Below are 16,792 nucleotides of genomic sequence, written 5' to 3' on the forward strand. Positions count from 1 at the left end.
CCTGTGTTTGCGTGGGTTTCCTTTGGGTGCTCCAGTTTCAAACACAGCCCAAAGACATGTTGTATATATGAATTGAATAAACTAAATTAGCCGTAGTGTTCAGTATGTGTGTGAATAAGTGTGTATGGATATTTCCCAGTAATGGGTTGCAGCTAGAAGGGCATCCGCTGCGTAGACATATGCTGGATAAATTGGTGATTCATTTCGTTGTGGCAACCCCTGACGAATAAAGGGACTAAGCCGAAGGAAAATAAATGAATGAATGAATAGGGTGCCATAGCCTTATATTAAAGTTTTATTAAAACTTTATTAAAACTTATTTATAATTAAATTTTTATTTTATTTTATGGTCAAAGACAAGATGCCTCATTAAAATCAAATGAGCAAACAAGGTTTTAAATAAGCATATATATATTTTTCATGCAAAAACCATGAACGAAACACAAAGCATGTCATGTGAAACCATGTAAAAATAATGTTTTTCCCTCCACGACATTTTCAAGTGCTTTTGAGGTTTTTTTTATGAAATAATCCTCATTGTAAGAGCACTGATCTATGGACTATAGGTTATTTGCTGGTAGGTGGTGGTGAATAATGTCCCATTGTCACCCATTGTAAAGCGTTTAGGTAAAAATTAAGAAAACATCGTTATATATAAATATATAAAACAATTAATGATCATCTAAATTTTACTATATTTTTAATGATTAAAAACATTTTGGTGGCAAATGGGTAAAACCTAGTGGTTTGAAGAATGGCAGCAAAGTATACGATTTCATTGATAAGTCTTTTAACAAGTGATCAAATTTTTTTTAATAAAATAAATAATTTTTAATTTTTTAAATAAGCCTGAAAATATTTTGGTGCAACCATTGTTACACTCAATGACATTAAATATAGGATAGTCATTATTTTTGCCCAGCTAAAAATCTTTAGTTTAGGACACATTCTAATATACAGAAACAAACAAAAATGATTTTTTTTTTTAACTATTATTCATTCATTCATTCATTCATTTATTCATTTTCTTTTCGGCTTAGCCTTTTTAATTTGGGATCACCACAGCGGAATGAACCGCCAACTTTTCCAGCATATGTTTTATGCAGCGGATGCCCTTCCAGCTGCAACCCATCTCTGGGAAACATCCATTCACACTCATACACTACGGACAATTTAGCCTACCCAATTCACCTGTACCACATGTCTTTGGACTGTGGGGGAAACCGGAACACCCGGAGGAAACCCACGCTAAAGCGGGGAGAACATGCAAACTTGCAAACAAGGCAAGGCTCGAACCAGCAACCTTCTTGCTGTGAGGTGAAAGCACTACCTACTGCGACACTGCGTCACTTTTTTACTATTAATCTAATTTAAATAATAGCTTAAACCTACCAAGACAAAAGTAACCGTTTTCTTTTTTTTTTTTTGTTGATTTTATTCATATTACAAAACCCACAAAACAACATTACAGAATATTAACTTTTATGTTATTTATTATTATTATTTATTTCAGAATGTACATTTGTTAAACAAAACTGGCATTTAAAATAAATTGTAAAATAGAATAAAAAACAAAACTATGAAAAAACACTAGTAAAAAAAAAAACATTATTACATGAAATTTTAAATTACAGACATCTTTCCAAAGACATCTAATTTTTATCTATCCATTTATAAAGCGACCAAAAGGAGGCCACGCTTTTTAAAAAGTCTCTGCTTTACCTCTGATTACGTATGTTAATTTTTCAAAAGCAGGATTATCAGACATTTCCTTTATCCATTGTGCAAGAACAGGTATTTTTCCATACCAAAGTTATGACATGTTTAGCTTGTATAAATCTGAAATCTATAGAAAAAGAAACCATTTTCAAATATTTTTTATAAGATTTAATTATCAGATTTTTGGGACAGTTAAAAAACAAAAGTAAAAGAGAAAATAATAGTACATATAGAAAAAATGTAAATATATAACATTACAAAATAGATTAAAAAAGAAAACACACTTTAACACACTTATTGTGCAACAAGTATATCATGTGCATAAACAAAATATAATGTGCATTTATTTTACAAATTAAGCATATAAACAGGTCAGCACCGAAAGTTGAGGTTGGCAGCATAGTGTTTTAAGTAAAATAAAAAATTACAATAAAATAAAAAATAAATATTAAAAACCAAAAAAAAAACATCAAGTTAAATTAAATTTAAAATAAAAATTTAAGAGAGAGAGAAAAAGGAAAATATGTTAAACGAAATGAGCAGGGGAATGTCATGTTCTTTAAACTTGTGATTTTACATCAAGAAAGAGTTGTCTGCTTGTGCTATATCAGCACCATCTTCAATTATTTATTTTCTTTATAAGATATTTATTTTGTCTGTATCTGATATTGTTTATTTCAGCTTTGTTTCAATTGACAAAGATGTAATAGTTTTGGTCTAGTCAATGATAATAACTCTGGTTTACAGCCATATTCAACTGTTATGAGTGTGAATACCAGGTGTAAACAAGGTCGCAGATTTACTAGAAGTGTTTGAGTGTGTATTTCATTGTAATTCCTCCATCCTATTGGTGTTTGAACAAAACACACCTCCACACCCACAGACGCATGTCAGATAAAAGCACATAAAATGGCTTCCTACAATCTTTAGGGTCAAACCAGGGTCAAGTCAAGGTTCATGCTTTGCGTCTGGAAAGGTATGCGCATTTTCTCCATCAGAAGGTTAACAGCGTTTCACTGGGAAAGTGTATTTAAAACAGAAGGATCAAGCAGAGGTGGCTTAAAATGATCCTATGATAAAATCATAATGCTTTAGCTTAACTTCTGTCAATGACAAAAGCAGCCTGCTGTGTTAAAAAGCTGTAAACTGTCAGGCTGTGAAACGGGCCGAATTCCTTTGAATGTTTGCCGATGGATTAATATTACGTCAAGAGCGTGAGTCAGAGAGCCGTGTGTTTGCTCAAGCTGTGTGTTCAGCTACAGTCACTGACCTCCAACTGCTCAAAAGCAGATCTTTGATTGTATTTGTTTGTTGGAGAAAGAAAAGGCACAACATTTTAGTGTAATCGGATTTGAGGTATGTTTATGAGAATGCATTTAAAGAACAGACGCCATTGTAAAGGTTGCTTCGGTGTTTGGACTGCAGGTTCTTATCATTTTAGTTGCGTTTATGGCTGTGAAACAAGGTCAAATAAAGATAGACGGAATCAGGTCAGTGTGTGCGGCTAGCCGTTTTTTAAATGTTCAGTGTGACCAGACAACAAACTTCACATTGTGTTAGTTTAGTGGAGACCAATATTGAAGGAACACCCCACTTTTTTTTTTTTTTTTTTAAATAGGCTTATTTTACAACTCCTAGAGTTAAATGGTAGAGATTTACCATTTTTAAATCCATTCAGCCAATCTCCGGGTCTGGCGGGAGCACTTTTACAAAGATTATAGAAAACACAAGACGTGTCACTCGTATAGTTTTGAATGGGGAAAAGTGTAACAGTCAATATGGCGAACGAAGCCCTGCCTTCTAGTACAGGAGCCAATCTGTGATCTCTATAGATTGACAATTTTCTGGGAGAGAGGCTAGGACCAGCCATGAGTTTCTGCAAATTTTGTGTGGTTGAAACGTTTAGAAACAAAACTAAAGACTCAGTTGTTGTTTAATTTTAGTTGTGATTCCTAATATGAAATGTAATCGCAAACTTGCCGTGCAGTTTCGGAGAATTTGATATTCCCCATTCAAACAGAATGCCCTTGCATACTGCTTGAGAGGCATTTCAAAAATGGCTGCTGAGTGAAATGACTTGTTTTAAAGGGACATGGGCTGCGTCCGAAACCACCTACTACTCAGTAGGTACTGCATTTGAATTTAAACTTACTACTCGGCTGTTAGAAAAGTACGTTCTATACATGATAAATGTGAAAAGTATGAATGAAATTCGGACGTACTACATCAGCCATTTTGTCATGGACCTACCTGCGTCAATTGTGTCGCTTTACTCCCATTCATGAATTCGCTCGCGGGGCATCATGGGATAGCGCAGCATGCATGGGATGCGCACTGTAGAATCTCACCGGAAGTAGTAAATCATCCGGGTACTTCTCGCATACCAATTTTCGAATTCTATGAATTCGGACATACTACTCGACTCGCATACTGATTTTAGCATACTATATAGCATGGAAGTATGCGGTTTCGGACGCAGCCTTTGAATTTTAGCTTAGCTTAGCATAGATCATTGAATCGAATTTGATCATTAGGCCCACAATGAGAATGTAGTTCCTAAATTTTCATTTTCTACCAGTCTTTACAATGTAACTACAGAACAGTCAAGCTTAAATGATTAAATTATCAAATCTAGATGCTAATGGTCTAATTCGATTCAATTATCTATGCTAAGCTAATCTAAAAATGCCCCCTTCCAGACCATTAGCTTTTTCCTAAAAATGTGGAGAGTTCCTTTAGATTTTAGGATTCTTTGATTTTTTTTTTTAATAATAGCGTTCATGAAAAGTGATTTTCATACATTATAAATGTATTTTTTCATTTTACTTTTACTCTTGAACAAATAATGAGTTCTGGATTAATAAAAGTACTTTTTTTAATGGCATTTTTGAATGGTACTATCACAGTTTTCACAAGAAGATAAAGTAGCTCAACAGTTTTCAACACTAATGATTATAAGAAAAGTGTCTCGAACAGCAGATCATCATATAAGAATGATTTCTGAAGTATTATGTGAGACTAAAGACTGGATTTACAATGCTGTGATTAATTCGCATGAATAAAATACATTGTAAACTACATTCAATAAGAAAACAGTTATATTTCACAATCTTACAGCTTTTGATGTATAGTTAAATGAATGCTTTCTGCTTAATGAGCAGAATAGACGTCTTTAATTGCATCTAAAAATTTTACTGATCCTCGAAGGGTAGAAAAAGTAATTTATTCCTTATGTTTTTCCACGCAGAGCTCAGGTACAGTCAACAAGCAGCCAGTGAGGTCACTTCCTCCACCACCATCAGTCATCCGTCAGTATTGCAGCAGGTTTCTCCGGGAGGTCTGGACCACTGCCATGGCTTGTTATCGACGGATGCCAAAATGGTAAATCAAAAACTTCTTATATATACAATGGCCAGCATAAATAAATACGTCCCTCACTGATCTCTGTTTTAAATGAATAGTTTCCATAGGATGCTATACAATAAGATATTTGTTTATATACTAGTCTATTAGTAGGGCCAGATGGAATCTGCAGACATTTTTTGCTATTTCTGCGCAGAATTGTTTGAAAGATCTGCGGATTCATGTAGAATTATTTTGGGAGTATCATAACTAAAACCTTACCATATGAAATAAAAAGGAATACCTTTTAAACCTGTATTTAAAGTTTACAATGCAAATCCAATTAGACCCAACTTTTTTAGTAAACAAAGCAAGTCTCTCATATAATAAATCCACTAAAAGGCAGAAAATGTTACTTTACAAACTGTATTGTAAATAAATCATCTAAATAAATAGACTCAGTGAAAGGCTAGAAATCTGCGGAAATCTGCAGAATTCTGCACGCAAAACTGGAATAATTTAACCAAAGGATAAGATCACATTGCAATAATACACCCCAGTGAATGTAGTTTAATGTAGTATATTTTTAACAAAAAGGAAAAATAAAACAGTAAAAGAGAGAATAAAAATATTACATTTAATTAAAATTTTGTACTTTGTCATTTTTTGCAACACCTCATGTAAACTTAAATGTATTTTCTTTCTTTTTCTAAATATGTTAGATGACCAAACTCTTATTTTAATAGATATAACTGTTCAATAAAATGTAAAAATGTTTTGTTTAAAATTTATGATCACAGAGAAACGGATCAAAATATCCAAAAACTACCTACCAAACTACGTAACTAACTAGCTACCGACTCCACAACCAAATTATGACTACTAAGACAGGTAGGATCTTTTTTTTAACCAGTCAGTTTTGGAAAACACTTGATAACTGCTTGATAATAATGGCAGGTTTGGCATGCTGTCCCAGGAGAGAACCCTGAGCTTGGAGATAATTGAGCCCAGGGCTCCAGTCTGGTCAATGAGCATGTATGGGGGTACAAGATCAGGTAGTTCTCGAAAGCTCCCCATGGTAAAGGAGGAAAGCTTGGGTGGATTCTTCAAAAAACAAAGATAAGGTTAAGTGGGCTACTTACAGTGAGTTTGAAATAATCCGATTAGCTTACTAATGATTACAGTTGAGAAACCAGCCACGATCAATCATATCAGACGCTCCTCTCGAAATTAGTTTGTGAAACGTCACGTATATGTATTTGCCAGCACCATATTAAATTAGAGAGACAGCTGGTGAAAATGTGTTCAAATACCTAAATACAACAAGTTAAAGTCATGAGGATATAATGTAGAAGTGCTTTTCCAAAACTCAGAGTTGAAAACTGTTTCCATGATGTTTACGCTTTGGCAAGCACAGGTCGACTAACTCCTCTTCTGACCCGAAATAGCATGTAGTCGCAAAGATCAATGTACGTTTTACAGACATGATTGATAAAGTCGCCTTTATTTGAAAACCGACTCAACTGGGTCAAAGAGAGCATTGATCTAGCAAGTGCAGGCAGTGTGTTAAACACCATAACCCTTCCTTTATTCACTTTTATGGCTGGTGTGAATTGCCCTCCGCCAATAAACATTTGTTATGTTATGTTAGTGCGCTCTCACACTGCGAAAATGACATATTTCACTAGAGGAAAGGAACCATGCCCTTACTTGAAAAAGGTTTGCGTGCCTTTTATGTTTTATATTTACATTGTGTGTGCTTGTGTGTGTGTGTGTGTGTGTAGATCTCAGTCTCTGGTGGAGTTCTGCCTCCTGTGAGCACTCTGACCAACATTCACAGTCTGTCTCAGTCGTCTCATCATCATCATCATCATCATCACCAGCAAGCACAGAGTCTCATTATGAGTCTCGCTGCTCAAAGTGAGTGTGTCACCATTTCATTTCCTCCATCTTTATGTCATCAGGGAAACTTACTTCACCATTCAGACTTTATTTTGCATTAGTACTGGATATTTGTCTCTCTTTTTAGTTATAAACTCTTTCGTAGAGGTTTAAATAAAAGACAAGTTAGAATTTTTAAGATTTAAACTCAGATTTTGAAATAAAATCAAAATGGAAAGAAAGTAAAATCTTGCATTTGTAAAATAATAAATATTGAGACAATACTGAAATATAAACTGATTTAAACTCAGAAGTGATGTAAACTGAGAATTTTAATTTATAAATTCAGAATTGTGATGTATAACAACCCAATAAAAACACCAATAAAATGTTATAATAAGCTTAGAACAGCAACCTGTAAATTCAGAGTAGCACTGTATAAACTCAAAACTGAAATGTATAAAATCAAAACTGCATAATGCAAATTGAGAATTACAATGTAATTAGATAGAAATGTGTAAAAAGCAATTAGTTACAGCTTTTCTTGTTTGCTTTGACCTGGTAAAGAAACTAGGTTCCACTTTCCGTTTTCATTATCACTATGCCAGCAGAGCAAAAGACAAGTCTTGCAAATGTGTAAACCCTTTCTCATTGGGTTGACACATTTTCCCCACCATTTTTCAAAACAGTTAACACGGATGTCATTCAAGCAGTCCAAACTCCATTCAGACTTTATTTTGCATTAGAACTGGATATCTGTCTCTCTTTTTAGTTATAAACTCTTTCGTAGAGGTTAAAATAAGAGACAAGTCAGAATTTGTAAGATTAAAAAAAAAAAAAAGATTTTGAAATAAAATCAAAATGGAAAGAATGTAAAATCTTGCATTTGTAAAATCATAAATATTGAGGCAATACTGAAATATAAACTGATTTAAACTCAGAAGTGATGTAAACTGAGAATTATAATTTATAAATTCAGAATTGTGATGTATAACAACCCAGTAAAAACACCAATAAAATTTTATAATAAGCTTAGAACAGCAACCTGTAAATTCAGAGTAGCACTATATAAACTCAAAACTGCAATGTATAAAATCAAAACTGCTTAATGCAAATTGAGAATTACAATGTAATTAGATAGAAATGTGTAAAAAGCAATTAGTTACAGTTTTTCTTGTTTGCTTTGACCTGGTAAAGAAACTAGGTTCCACTTTCCGTTTTCATTATCACTATCCCAGCAGAGCAAAAGACAAGTCTTGCAAATGTGTAAACCCTTTCTCATTGGGTTGACACATTTTCCCCACCATTTTTCAAAACAGTTAACACGGATGTCATTCAAGCAGTCCAAACTCCATTGTTTTAGCTATGGTAACCAAACAGAAACCATCTATTCCTAACCATTAAACACTATCAAGATCAGTATGAATTCACTGAAGCACAGGTTTGACTGTCCTTCACACAAATCTTCAATTAGCAGTTTGCAAACATTAAAATCGGTGGAAGGTCTGTGTTGTTGTGTGCCAGCATGGATGGAGGAGGTCAATAGTGGCTATTTCCTATACCCCCAATAGATTTGACTGTAATTTGTTTTACATGTGTTTTCTGTAATATTTACAGTATTTTATTACTTTTGTCTGTTTTTTTTAATTATTATTTATATTACAGTTTTTCTTGTTTGCTTTGACCTGGTTAAAGAAACTAGGTTCCACTTCATTTTCATTATCACTATCCCAGCAGAGCAGAAGACAGGTCTTGCAAATGTGTAAACCCTTTCTCATTGGGATGACACATTTTCCCCACCATTTTTCAAAACAGTTAACACGGACGTCATTCAAGCAGTCCAAACTCCATTGTTTTAGTTATGGTAACCAAACAGAAACCATCTATTCCTAACTATTAAAAACTACCAACATCAGTATGAAATCACTGAAGCACCGGTTTGACACTCCTTCACACAAATCTTCAATTAGCAATCAGTCTGCAAACCTTATAAAAACGATGGAAGGGCTGTGTTGTTCTGTGCCAGCATTGATGGAGGAGGTCAATATGGCTATGTCCTATACTGTAGTATATTAGTTTACATGTGTTTTCTCTAATATTTACAGTATTTTATTACTTTTGTCTGTTTTTTTTATATACAGTATTTCAGTTTTCAGCCACAGTTTGAAAAATGTCATGAATTCAATATATATTTAATTAAAGCATATCTTATTCTTGATCCAATTCTTTGCAAAAAGGCAAATTTGACAGCCCAAATATAAAGACAACAAATGGCATTGGCAATAAGCTACAATGGCAAGCAATGGTGGTGCATTTTGAGTTCTGTATTTTGTATTTTGTTGTCCATTGTGTAATGATTAATTGAAAGAGCTCATATACTTGTTTGCAAGTTGTGTTGTTTGAAGGTAAAACTAGCTTTTGTTGCATATTTTAAATGTTTTGACACGATATGTGCCTTTTGCAAGCAAAATGTGTCGTTTTGACCATGAGTGCCGCTGTTTAGGCTTGTGTGTTTACTGTTTTGAAAATGTGGAGTTTCAGTTGACAACTGCATCAAAGCAAACGAGAAAAACTGTAATTACACATTTCTTATTCTGGATCAAATTCTTTGCAAAAAAGCAAATTTGACAGCCCAAATAGAAAGACGACAAATGCCATTGGCAATAGGCTACAATGACAAGCAATGGTGCACTGATTAACACTGAGTTCTGTATTTTTTATTCTGTTGTCCGTTGTGTAATGATTAATTGAACGAGCTCATATCCTATGGAATGTGCTTTTTTCGAGCAAAATGTTTCATTTTGACCATGAGTGCCGCTGTTTAGGCCTGTGTGTTTACTGTTTTGAAAATGTGGAGTTTCAGTTGACGGCTGCATCAAAGCAAATAAGAAAAACTCTAATTTACTTTTAAAAAGTGAGTTAGCCCATTGCTTAAAAGCAATAACTTGACTTTATTTTAAAAAAGTGAGTAAATAATTGTAACCTGGAACTGTTGAGTTGATTAAACTTCATTTTTATAATCATCCAAATGATGATTTGATAATAAACAATAAAAATTAAAGGTAACGGGTTTACTCACTTATTTTAAGTAAAGTCTACTGAATGATGCTAATGGGGCGCAGGCACGTGCACAGATAGGGCTCATCCTGTGCAGTGCACATGCCCTTTTTAGTCTTGGATAGAAAGTGCCCTTCTAAAATGATCAAAAGTGCCCCTGCGACACACTCTCCCTCTCGCTCTTCAGTATGCGTGCGCGACAACAACGCTCTTCAGTACGCGCGCGCGCAGCGACAACAACAGCAACAACAATGCCCCACCCCCCACCCCCCACCGCTCTTCACAAATTTTATCCTGCACATGCCCTTTGGACAGTCTCTGCACGGGCCTGATGGGGCGACACAGTGGCTCAGTGGTTGACACTGTCGCCTCACAGCAAGAAATTTGCTGTAAGAATAGTTCTGTTAAGAATAGTTCTCTCATTTCTGTGAAACTCAACTGATATTCCGTATTCAGAAATATATAGAAAAATTCTCTCAAGAGTACCTGACTGATTTTTCTAGATGTAAAAAGCACATTTCGTGTAGAAAACCTGCTGGTAATATTCATTATTATTAGAAATAAAGAGCTGTCCCTCAAGTGGAACACTGTCAAAAGTACATTGTTGTTTTTTGAGGTACTATCATAAACATTTAGGGTACAATATAGGCCACTAAAATATGCTAGGTACTAAAATATAACTTTAAGGCACTGATATAGATATTTTTAATCACAAAAATGTAACCTTTAAGCACAAAATAGTACTTTTTTTTTAAAGGATATTATCTTAGTGACAGTTTTTCTACCTCTATATTTCTGAAAATGTAAGATAAAATACAGGTAAAAAAAACAAAAAACTTTTTTTTCTGTAAAATTATTTTACTGATGGCATGGTGGCTCAATGGTTTGCACTGTCGCCTCATAGCAAGAAGGTCTCAGGTTCAAATCCTGGCTTTTCTGTGTGGAGTTTGCATGTTGTCTCCGTGTTGAAGTGGTTTTCCTCCGGGTGCCCCAGTTTCCAAAGTCCAAAGTCATGCGCTATAGAATTGAATAGAATATTGAAAAAACTAAATTGGCTAAAGTGTATGTGTGTGAATGAGTGTGTATGGGAGTTTCCCAGTACTGGGTTGCAGCTGGAAGGGCATCCGCTGTGTAAAACATATGCTGGATAAGTTGCCAATTCATTCAGCTGTTTCGAACCCTGATGAATAAAGGGACTAAGTTGAAGGAAAATTAATAAATGAATAAACTTCAAAATAATATTTTGAGTTAAAGTTAAACTAAAAATATTAAAATAGTTATAAACTCATAAAATATTTAAACTTGAGTTGTGAGCTGTATTGTTAAATTGTGAAGTGTAAAATAAAAAAAATTACAACATCTTAATATAGCACACTTAATGTAAAACACAAACATTTTTGTAATGTAATATGTACACTCTAAGAAATTACATTTGTTGTTTGTTCAAACTGCTTAATTAAAATGAGCTGGAACAACACAATTCTTGAGTTGTTTTTGGAGAAAACTTAATTGTTTTATGTTCAATCCACTTAAATTTTTTAAAAACCAGGTTAACTTAATTCATTCATGTTGTCCCAACACACATCGATTGTGTGGAACCCAGCATTTTTTACAGTGTACACACAGTTCATTCAACAAAGTTGTGCACAATTTGTGCAAATCGATTAATTTGAACTCAATTATTTTTATAAATTTAAGTCAATTGAACGTAAAACAAATAAGTTGTCCCTTAAAAAACTTAGGAATTTGGCTGTTTACTCTTTACTTTACTTTACTTTTCTTTACTTTTAATAAATAGTTTGAAAAATTTGAGTGTAAGATGTAAAATTAGATTTAAAAGATTAGAATTTTGAGATATTGAAACTGAAATATATTTTTAACAGAATGAAAATGCATTTTGAGATGTAAACTTAGACTTGCAAGCTTTAAACAAGACCATTAGCTGTGAATTGCGATATGAGAGTTGCTGTGCGTAAGTTTATAATTGTGTCTTGTAAAATCAGAACTGTGAGATCTATTCTCAGAATTGTGCGATGTGAATTGGGAATTGTGACAGTGGCTGTGTTTTGTGTTGTTGCAGGTCTGACGTCACCTCAGTCTCAGAGTGTTCCCGTCATCAACAGCGTGTCTGGACTCACGACTCTGCAGCCGATGCAGTTTCCTCAGAGCTCCAGCCTCACACAGCTCACCACAGCTCATATCTCCCAGCAGCCCTTCGCACAGTCACACAGTAAAGACAAATGTTTCTGTGCTCGTCAATGCAAAATATATCAGTTTCTGAATATCAAAACTCACATTGCACTTTGTCTTCTTTTAGTGTACTCTCCCAAACAAGAAGCTGGCCAGTTTTCCCATCCGTCTCGGTACTCCACAATGGACTCCAGCACCATCACACATCTGGGCTCCAGCAAGCAGGTCAGACAGTCTCCTATACTCCTTATTATGTTTAACCTAAAGAGTCATGAAACCTCCCTCATTCACCTCAATAAAAAAACTTGAATTAGCAAAAGGTAGGGAAGTGAGCGTGATGGAGCTAAGCAGGAAAGAAAGGGGACAAACGCTTATGCGTCTGTAACCCATATACTAACTCTGACTAAACACAATGGCCAATCAGTGTTTAAGAATCCATGTATCAGCACTCCAAATGAGAACAAGAAACAATTTTCAATACAATCATTCCAAGTATGTAGAAGCTTCAAGACGTTTCAAAAGTCTCCTGCATATTCAATGTGGCTCCTTTATGGCCAAAAATGAGATATAATGTCCTAGAAATGGAGACCCCACCTCCTCTTCATCTTTGTATTTGTTTAACAACCCCTCCCTCACCCACCCTTCATCTTTATATGACTGTCATACCTCCCCCCTAACCCTATTTTTGATTTTTGATCTGGGAAAATCATGTTAAAAACTAGGTATAGTATATTGGAAATATGTTAGCTTTATGCTAAAACAATTTGAAACTTTCTTACAACTTATTAACACAGAAATGTGCATGAAGGAAATTTTAGTAATGAACAGGCTACTAACATATGAAAAACATGTCAACAACCTGCTAAAACAAGATAGTAATTTGGATAAATTAGCAACACGTTAACCATTTGTTACTACATCCTAGCAACTAAAACAAGTTGAAACATACTTGTGGTAAAATATGCTGGTGCCATGCTAAATTATGTTAGCTAAATCAATTGCTACAGTATAGGTAAACATGCTAGAAACATGTTAGCAGCATTCTGATACATGCTATAGCCATGATAAGACATGATTAGATTTGCCAGTCAGGCTAACAGAAAACTTTGTCTTGACCAGTTCTTAAAAATATATTAGATATTTCTACACCTTTTTCTACACTTTTCTCTCCTTATAATCTGTGTCAGTAATGCTAACTCAATCTGTTGTCTCCGCAGTGCCCTTTGCAGGCCTGGTGAACGGACGCATTGGAGTGAGACCTTCCTCGGCAGCTTAGCAACAGCAGTGCTGGACCTGTGTGTTTCTGGGTAACCCGTGATCACAGAGAGCCGACGGGAAACTGCAGAAAATCAACAATACTGATTCATATACTACACCTTAAGCCTTAATGGATGACAGAACAAACTAGCGGAAATGTTAAGACGATGACTGAACTCTGAGCCGAAGCTTTCATACTAACCAAACTGAGGGGATGAAATCTTCAATCACACTGTACATACGATTTAATGAGGAAATGTGGTTTGTTGTAACACACAAGGTCAACTTTTCGTGCAAAACAATATGGAGCCAGATCAGTCTTAAATGACACAATTACAAAATAAAAATTCATAGACCATTTACATTTACAAAATTTAATTTGTAAATCCAAAACACAACTCATAAATGTACAGATCCAATTAGTAAATTTAAAACACACTTTGTAAATGCACAAAACAATTCGTAAATACACAAAACAATTCATTAATAAACAAAACACAATATGTAAATTCACAAAACACAATTCATGAATACACGAAACACACTTCGTAAATAGACATAACACAGTTCATAAATACACAAAACACAATTCGTAAATTCACAAATCACAATTTCTAAATACGCAAAACAATTCATAAATACACAAAACAGAATTCGTAAATAGACAAAACACAATTTGTAAATACACGAAACACAATTTATAAATACACAAAACACAATTTGTAAATACACAAATCACAATTCATAAAGACACAAATCACAATTCGTAAATATGCTAAACAATTCGTAAATACACAAAACAGAAATCGTGAATAGACAAAATACAATTTGTAAATACACAAATCACAATTCATAAAGACACAAAACACAATTTGTAAATACACAAAACACAATTCGTAAATATACAAAACACAATTCATAAATACACAAATCACAATTCGTAAATACACAAAACAATTCGTAAATAGACAAAACACAATTTGTAAATACACAAATCACAATTCGTAAATACGCAAAACAATTCGTAAATAGACAAAATACAATTTGTAAATACACAAATCACAATTCGTAAATACGCAAAACAATTCGTAAATGCACAAAACAGAATTCGTAAATAGACAAAGCACAATTCGTAAATACACAAAAAACTATTCAGAAATACTTAAAACAGAATTCGTAAATACACAAAACACAATTTGTAAATACACAAAACACAATTTGTAAATACACAAAGCACAATTCATAAATACACAAATCACAACTTGTAAATACACAAAACACAATTTGTAAATACACAAAACAATTCATAAATACACGAAACACAATTCGTAAATACAGGATACACAATTCCTAAATACATAAAACACAATTTGTAAATACACAAAGCACAATTCATAAATTCAAAACATAATTCATAAATGTACACATCCAATTCTTTTGGGCAAATATTTATGATTTTTTTTCTTGAGAAATTCACAAATTGTGTTTTGAATTGACATATTAAATTTGTGTATTTATGAACCGTGCTTTGAATTTATGTATTGGATTTAGTAATGCGGATGTGAATTGTGCTGTGCGTGTTTGAGTTTTATTTTCGCAAATGTATTATCTTTGAGACTGATCTGGCTCCATATAACAACAATAACAAAAAATAGCAGATCACCAAAAAGATTTTTGTTTTCCACACACATTTGAAATTTGAAATCACATTAGCAGATAAATTCATATTTTTCACTACAACAAAGTGGTCTTTCAGTTTCAACGCATGGACTTGCACATACGAATGATCCCAAAAGATGCTAAAAACGAAATGATTGCTTCTCAGGGATTGATTTCACACTACTCCACTGTAGCTAATATTATGAGAATGTGTAAAACTGCCTAACGGCTTTGATATTTTTATATATATATATTAGTTTTGGAATCACCTCAATCGTATTTATATTTGTGTAAATTGATAAATACATTTTTGAAGACAAGTTTTCTGGCTCTGTTGCTCATTTCTATGCATTTAAGTCAAAGTTATGTTGTAGCAGCAGGTAGGAAATGCTTTCACACACTAATGGAAACTCAGAGGTGTGAAGGAGGGTGATTTGGGCAATAAAAGGGTGTGTTTTTGTTTTCCATGCCTCATTAGCTCTATTTCCCTTGTTGTCTCGCTGGTCAAAGGGCAGGAGAGTCTCATCGAAGTTCACTTTTAGGAAGCGGACAGTTGAAGCCGTTTCCTTTACTCTTCTCACATGACTTCTCGAGCATGTGATTACAGTTTTTATCTGCCATGGAAACAAAATTAACTAAAACAATACCCTCGGGGGGTCATTTCCTAATTAAGCAAGTGTTTTACATAATCCTTTTGAATTGGTTAAAAACATACTGGATTGTTTTCATGATTGTTTATAAATATTACAATGTATAGTTCAGATTCAACAAAGAAATTACAGGAACATGCAGTATTTGTGAAAAGTAAACACAAAAAATGATTATTGATTAAAACAAAAGAAGGTATTAAATCGTAAAATATATTCCATCTCATACAGTTGAAGCCAAAGTTTTATTTTATTTTTTAATATTTCCCAAATCATGTTTAACAGCGAAAAAGAATCTTCACAGTATGTCTGATAATATTTTTTTTCTACTGGAGAAAGTCTTATATGTTTTTTTCGGCTAGAATAAAAGCATTTTTACATTTTTTAAAAAACATTTTGAGGTCAAAATTATTAGCCCCTTTAAGCAATTGTTTTGATAGTCTACAGAACAAACCGTTGTTGTAACTTGCCTAATTACCTAACCAGCCTAGTTAAACTAATTATCCTTTAAATGTCACTTTAAGCTGTATATAAGTGTCTTGAAAATATCTAGTAAACTATTGTTTACTGTCGTTATGGCAAAGATAAAATAAATCAGTTATTAGAAATGAAATAATAAAACTATTATGTTAAGAAATGTGTTAAAAAACATAAACAGGGGGCAAATAATTCAGGGGGGTTAATAATTCTGACTTCAACTATACAAATAATCATAGCAAGAAATTATCCTCATTCATATCCAACTATCAATATTTATGAAAGATCATGGGATACTGAAACTGAACATGCTAAAGCGTAATATACAAATATTTAACATTAAAACTTATAACTGTTTAACAAAAACATTCAGCCTTAGTGATCTTTAGAAACCAAATTGCAAATATACAACAGCCTAAACAATTGTCTGTTAATATACCATTGCTATTAAAATATTTTCCAAGTGATGTGGAGAATGTAGAGAACATAGAGAATATTCACACTTAATATAAATAATATTAGCAAATTTTCAAACATAAAAAATTTTATAACTAATTTCTATT

At 33.5% G+C, this 16,792-nt stretch overlaps 1 protein-coding gene across 6 annotated transcripts in view; it reads left to right on the forward strand.

Moving 5' to 3' along the window:
* hnf1bb (HNF1 homeobox Bb) overlaps positions 1–15,425 on the forward strand; it is a 23,540-nt gene extending 8,115 nt beyond the window's left edge. For 2 of the 6 annotated variants that reach the window (XR_012396466.1, XR_012396467.1), the window contains exons 5-10: positions 4,967–5,100; positions 6,846–6,981; positions 12,080–12,229; positions 12,317–12,414; positions 13,407–14,492; positions 14,552–15,425. Coding sequence is in view for 3 of the 6 variants with exons in the window: in XM_068215784.2 (XP_068071885.1) it covers positions 4,967–5,100; positions 6,846–6,981; positions 12,080–12,229; positions 12,317–12,414; positions 13,407–13,427 (539 nt within the window). In the remaining 3 variants the exon portion in view is untranslated. Of the gene's footprint in view, positions 615–1,121; positions 2,133–4,966; positions 5,101–6,845; positions 6,982–12,079; positions 12,230–12,316; positions 12,415–13,406 lie in introns of those variants that run through there. The other 4 variants (XM_068215784.2, NM_194372.3, XR_012396468.1 and 1 more) reach the window with 3 other exon arrangements.
* The last annotated feature ends 1,367 nt before the right edge of the window (positions 15,426–16,792 follow it).

This window comes from Danio rerio, chromosome 21 (assembly GCF_049306965.1).
Source record: "Danio rerio strain Tuebingen ecotype United States chromosome 21, GRCz12tu, whole genome shotgun sequence".
Lineage (NCBI taxonomy): Eukaryota > Metazoa > Chordata > Actinopteri > Cypriniformes > Danionidae > Danio > Danio rerio.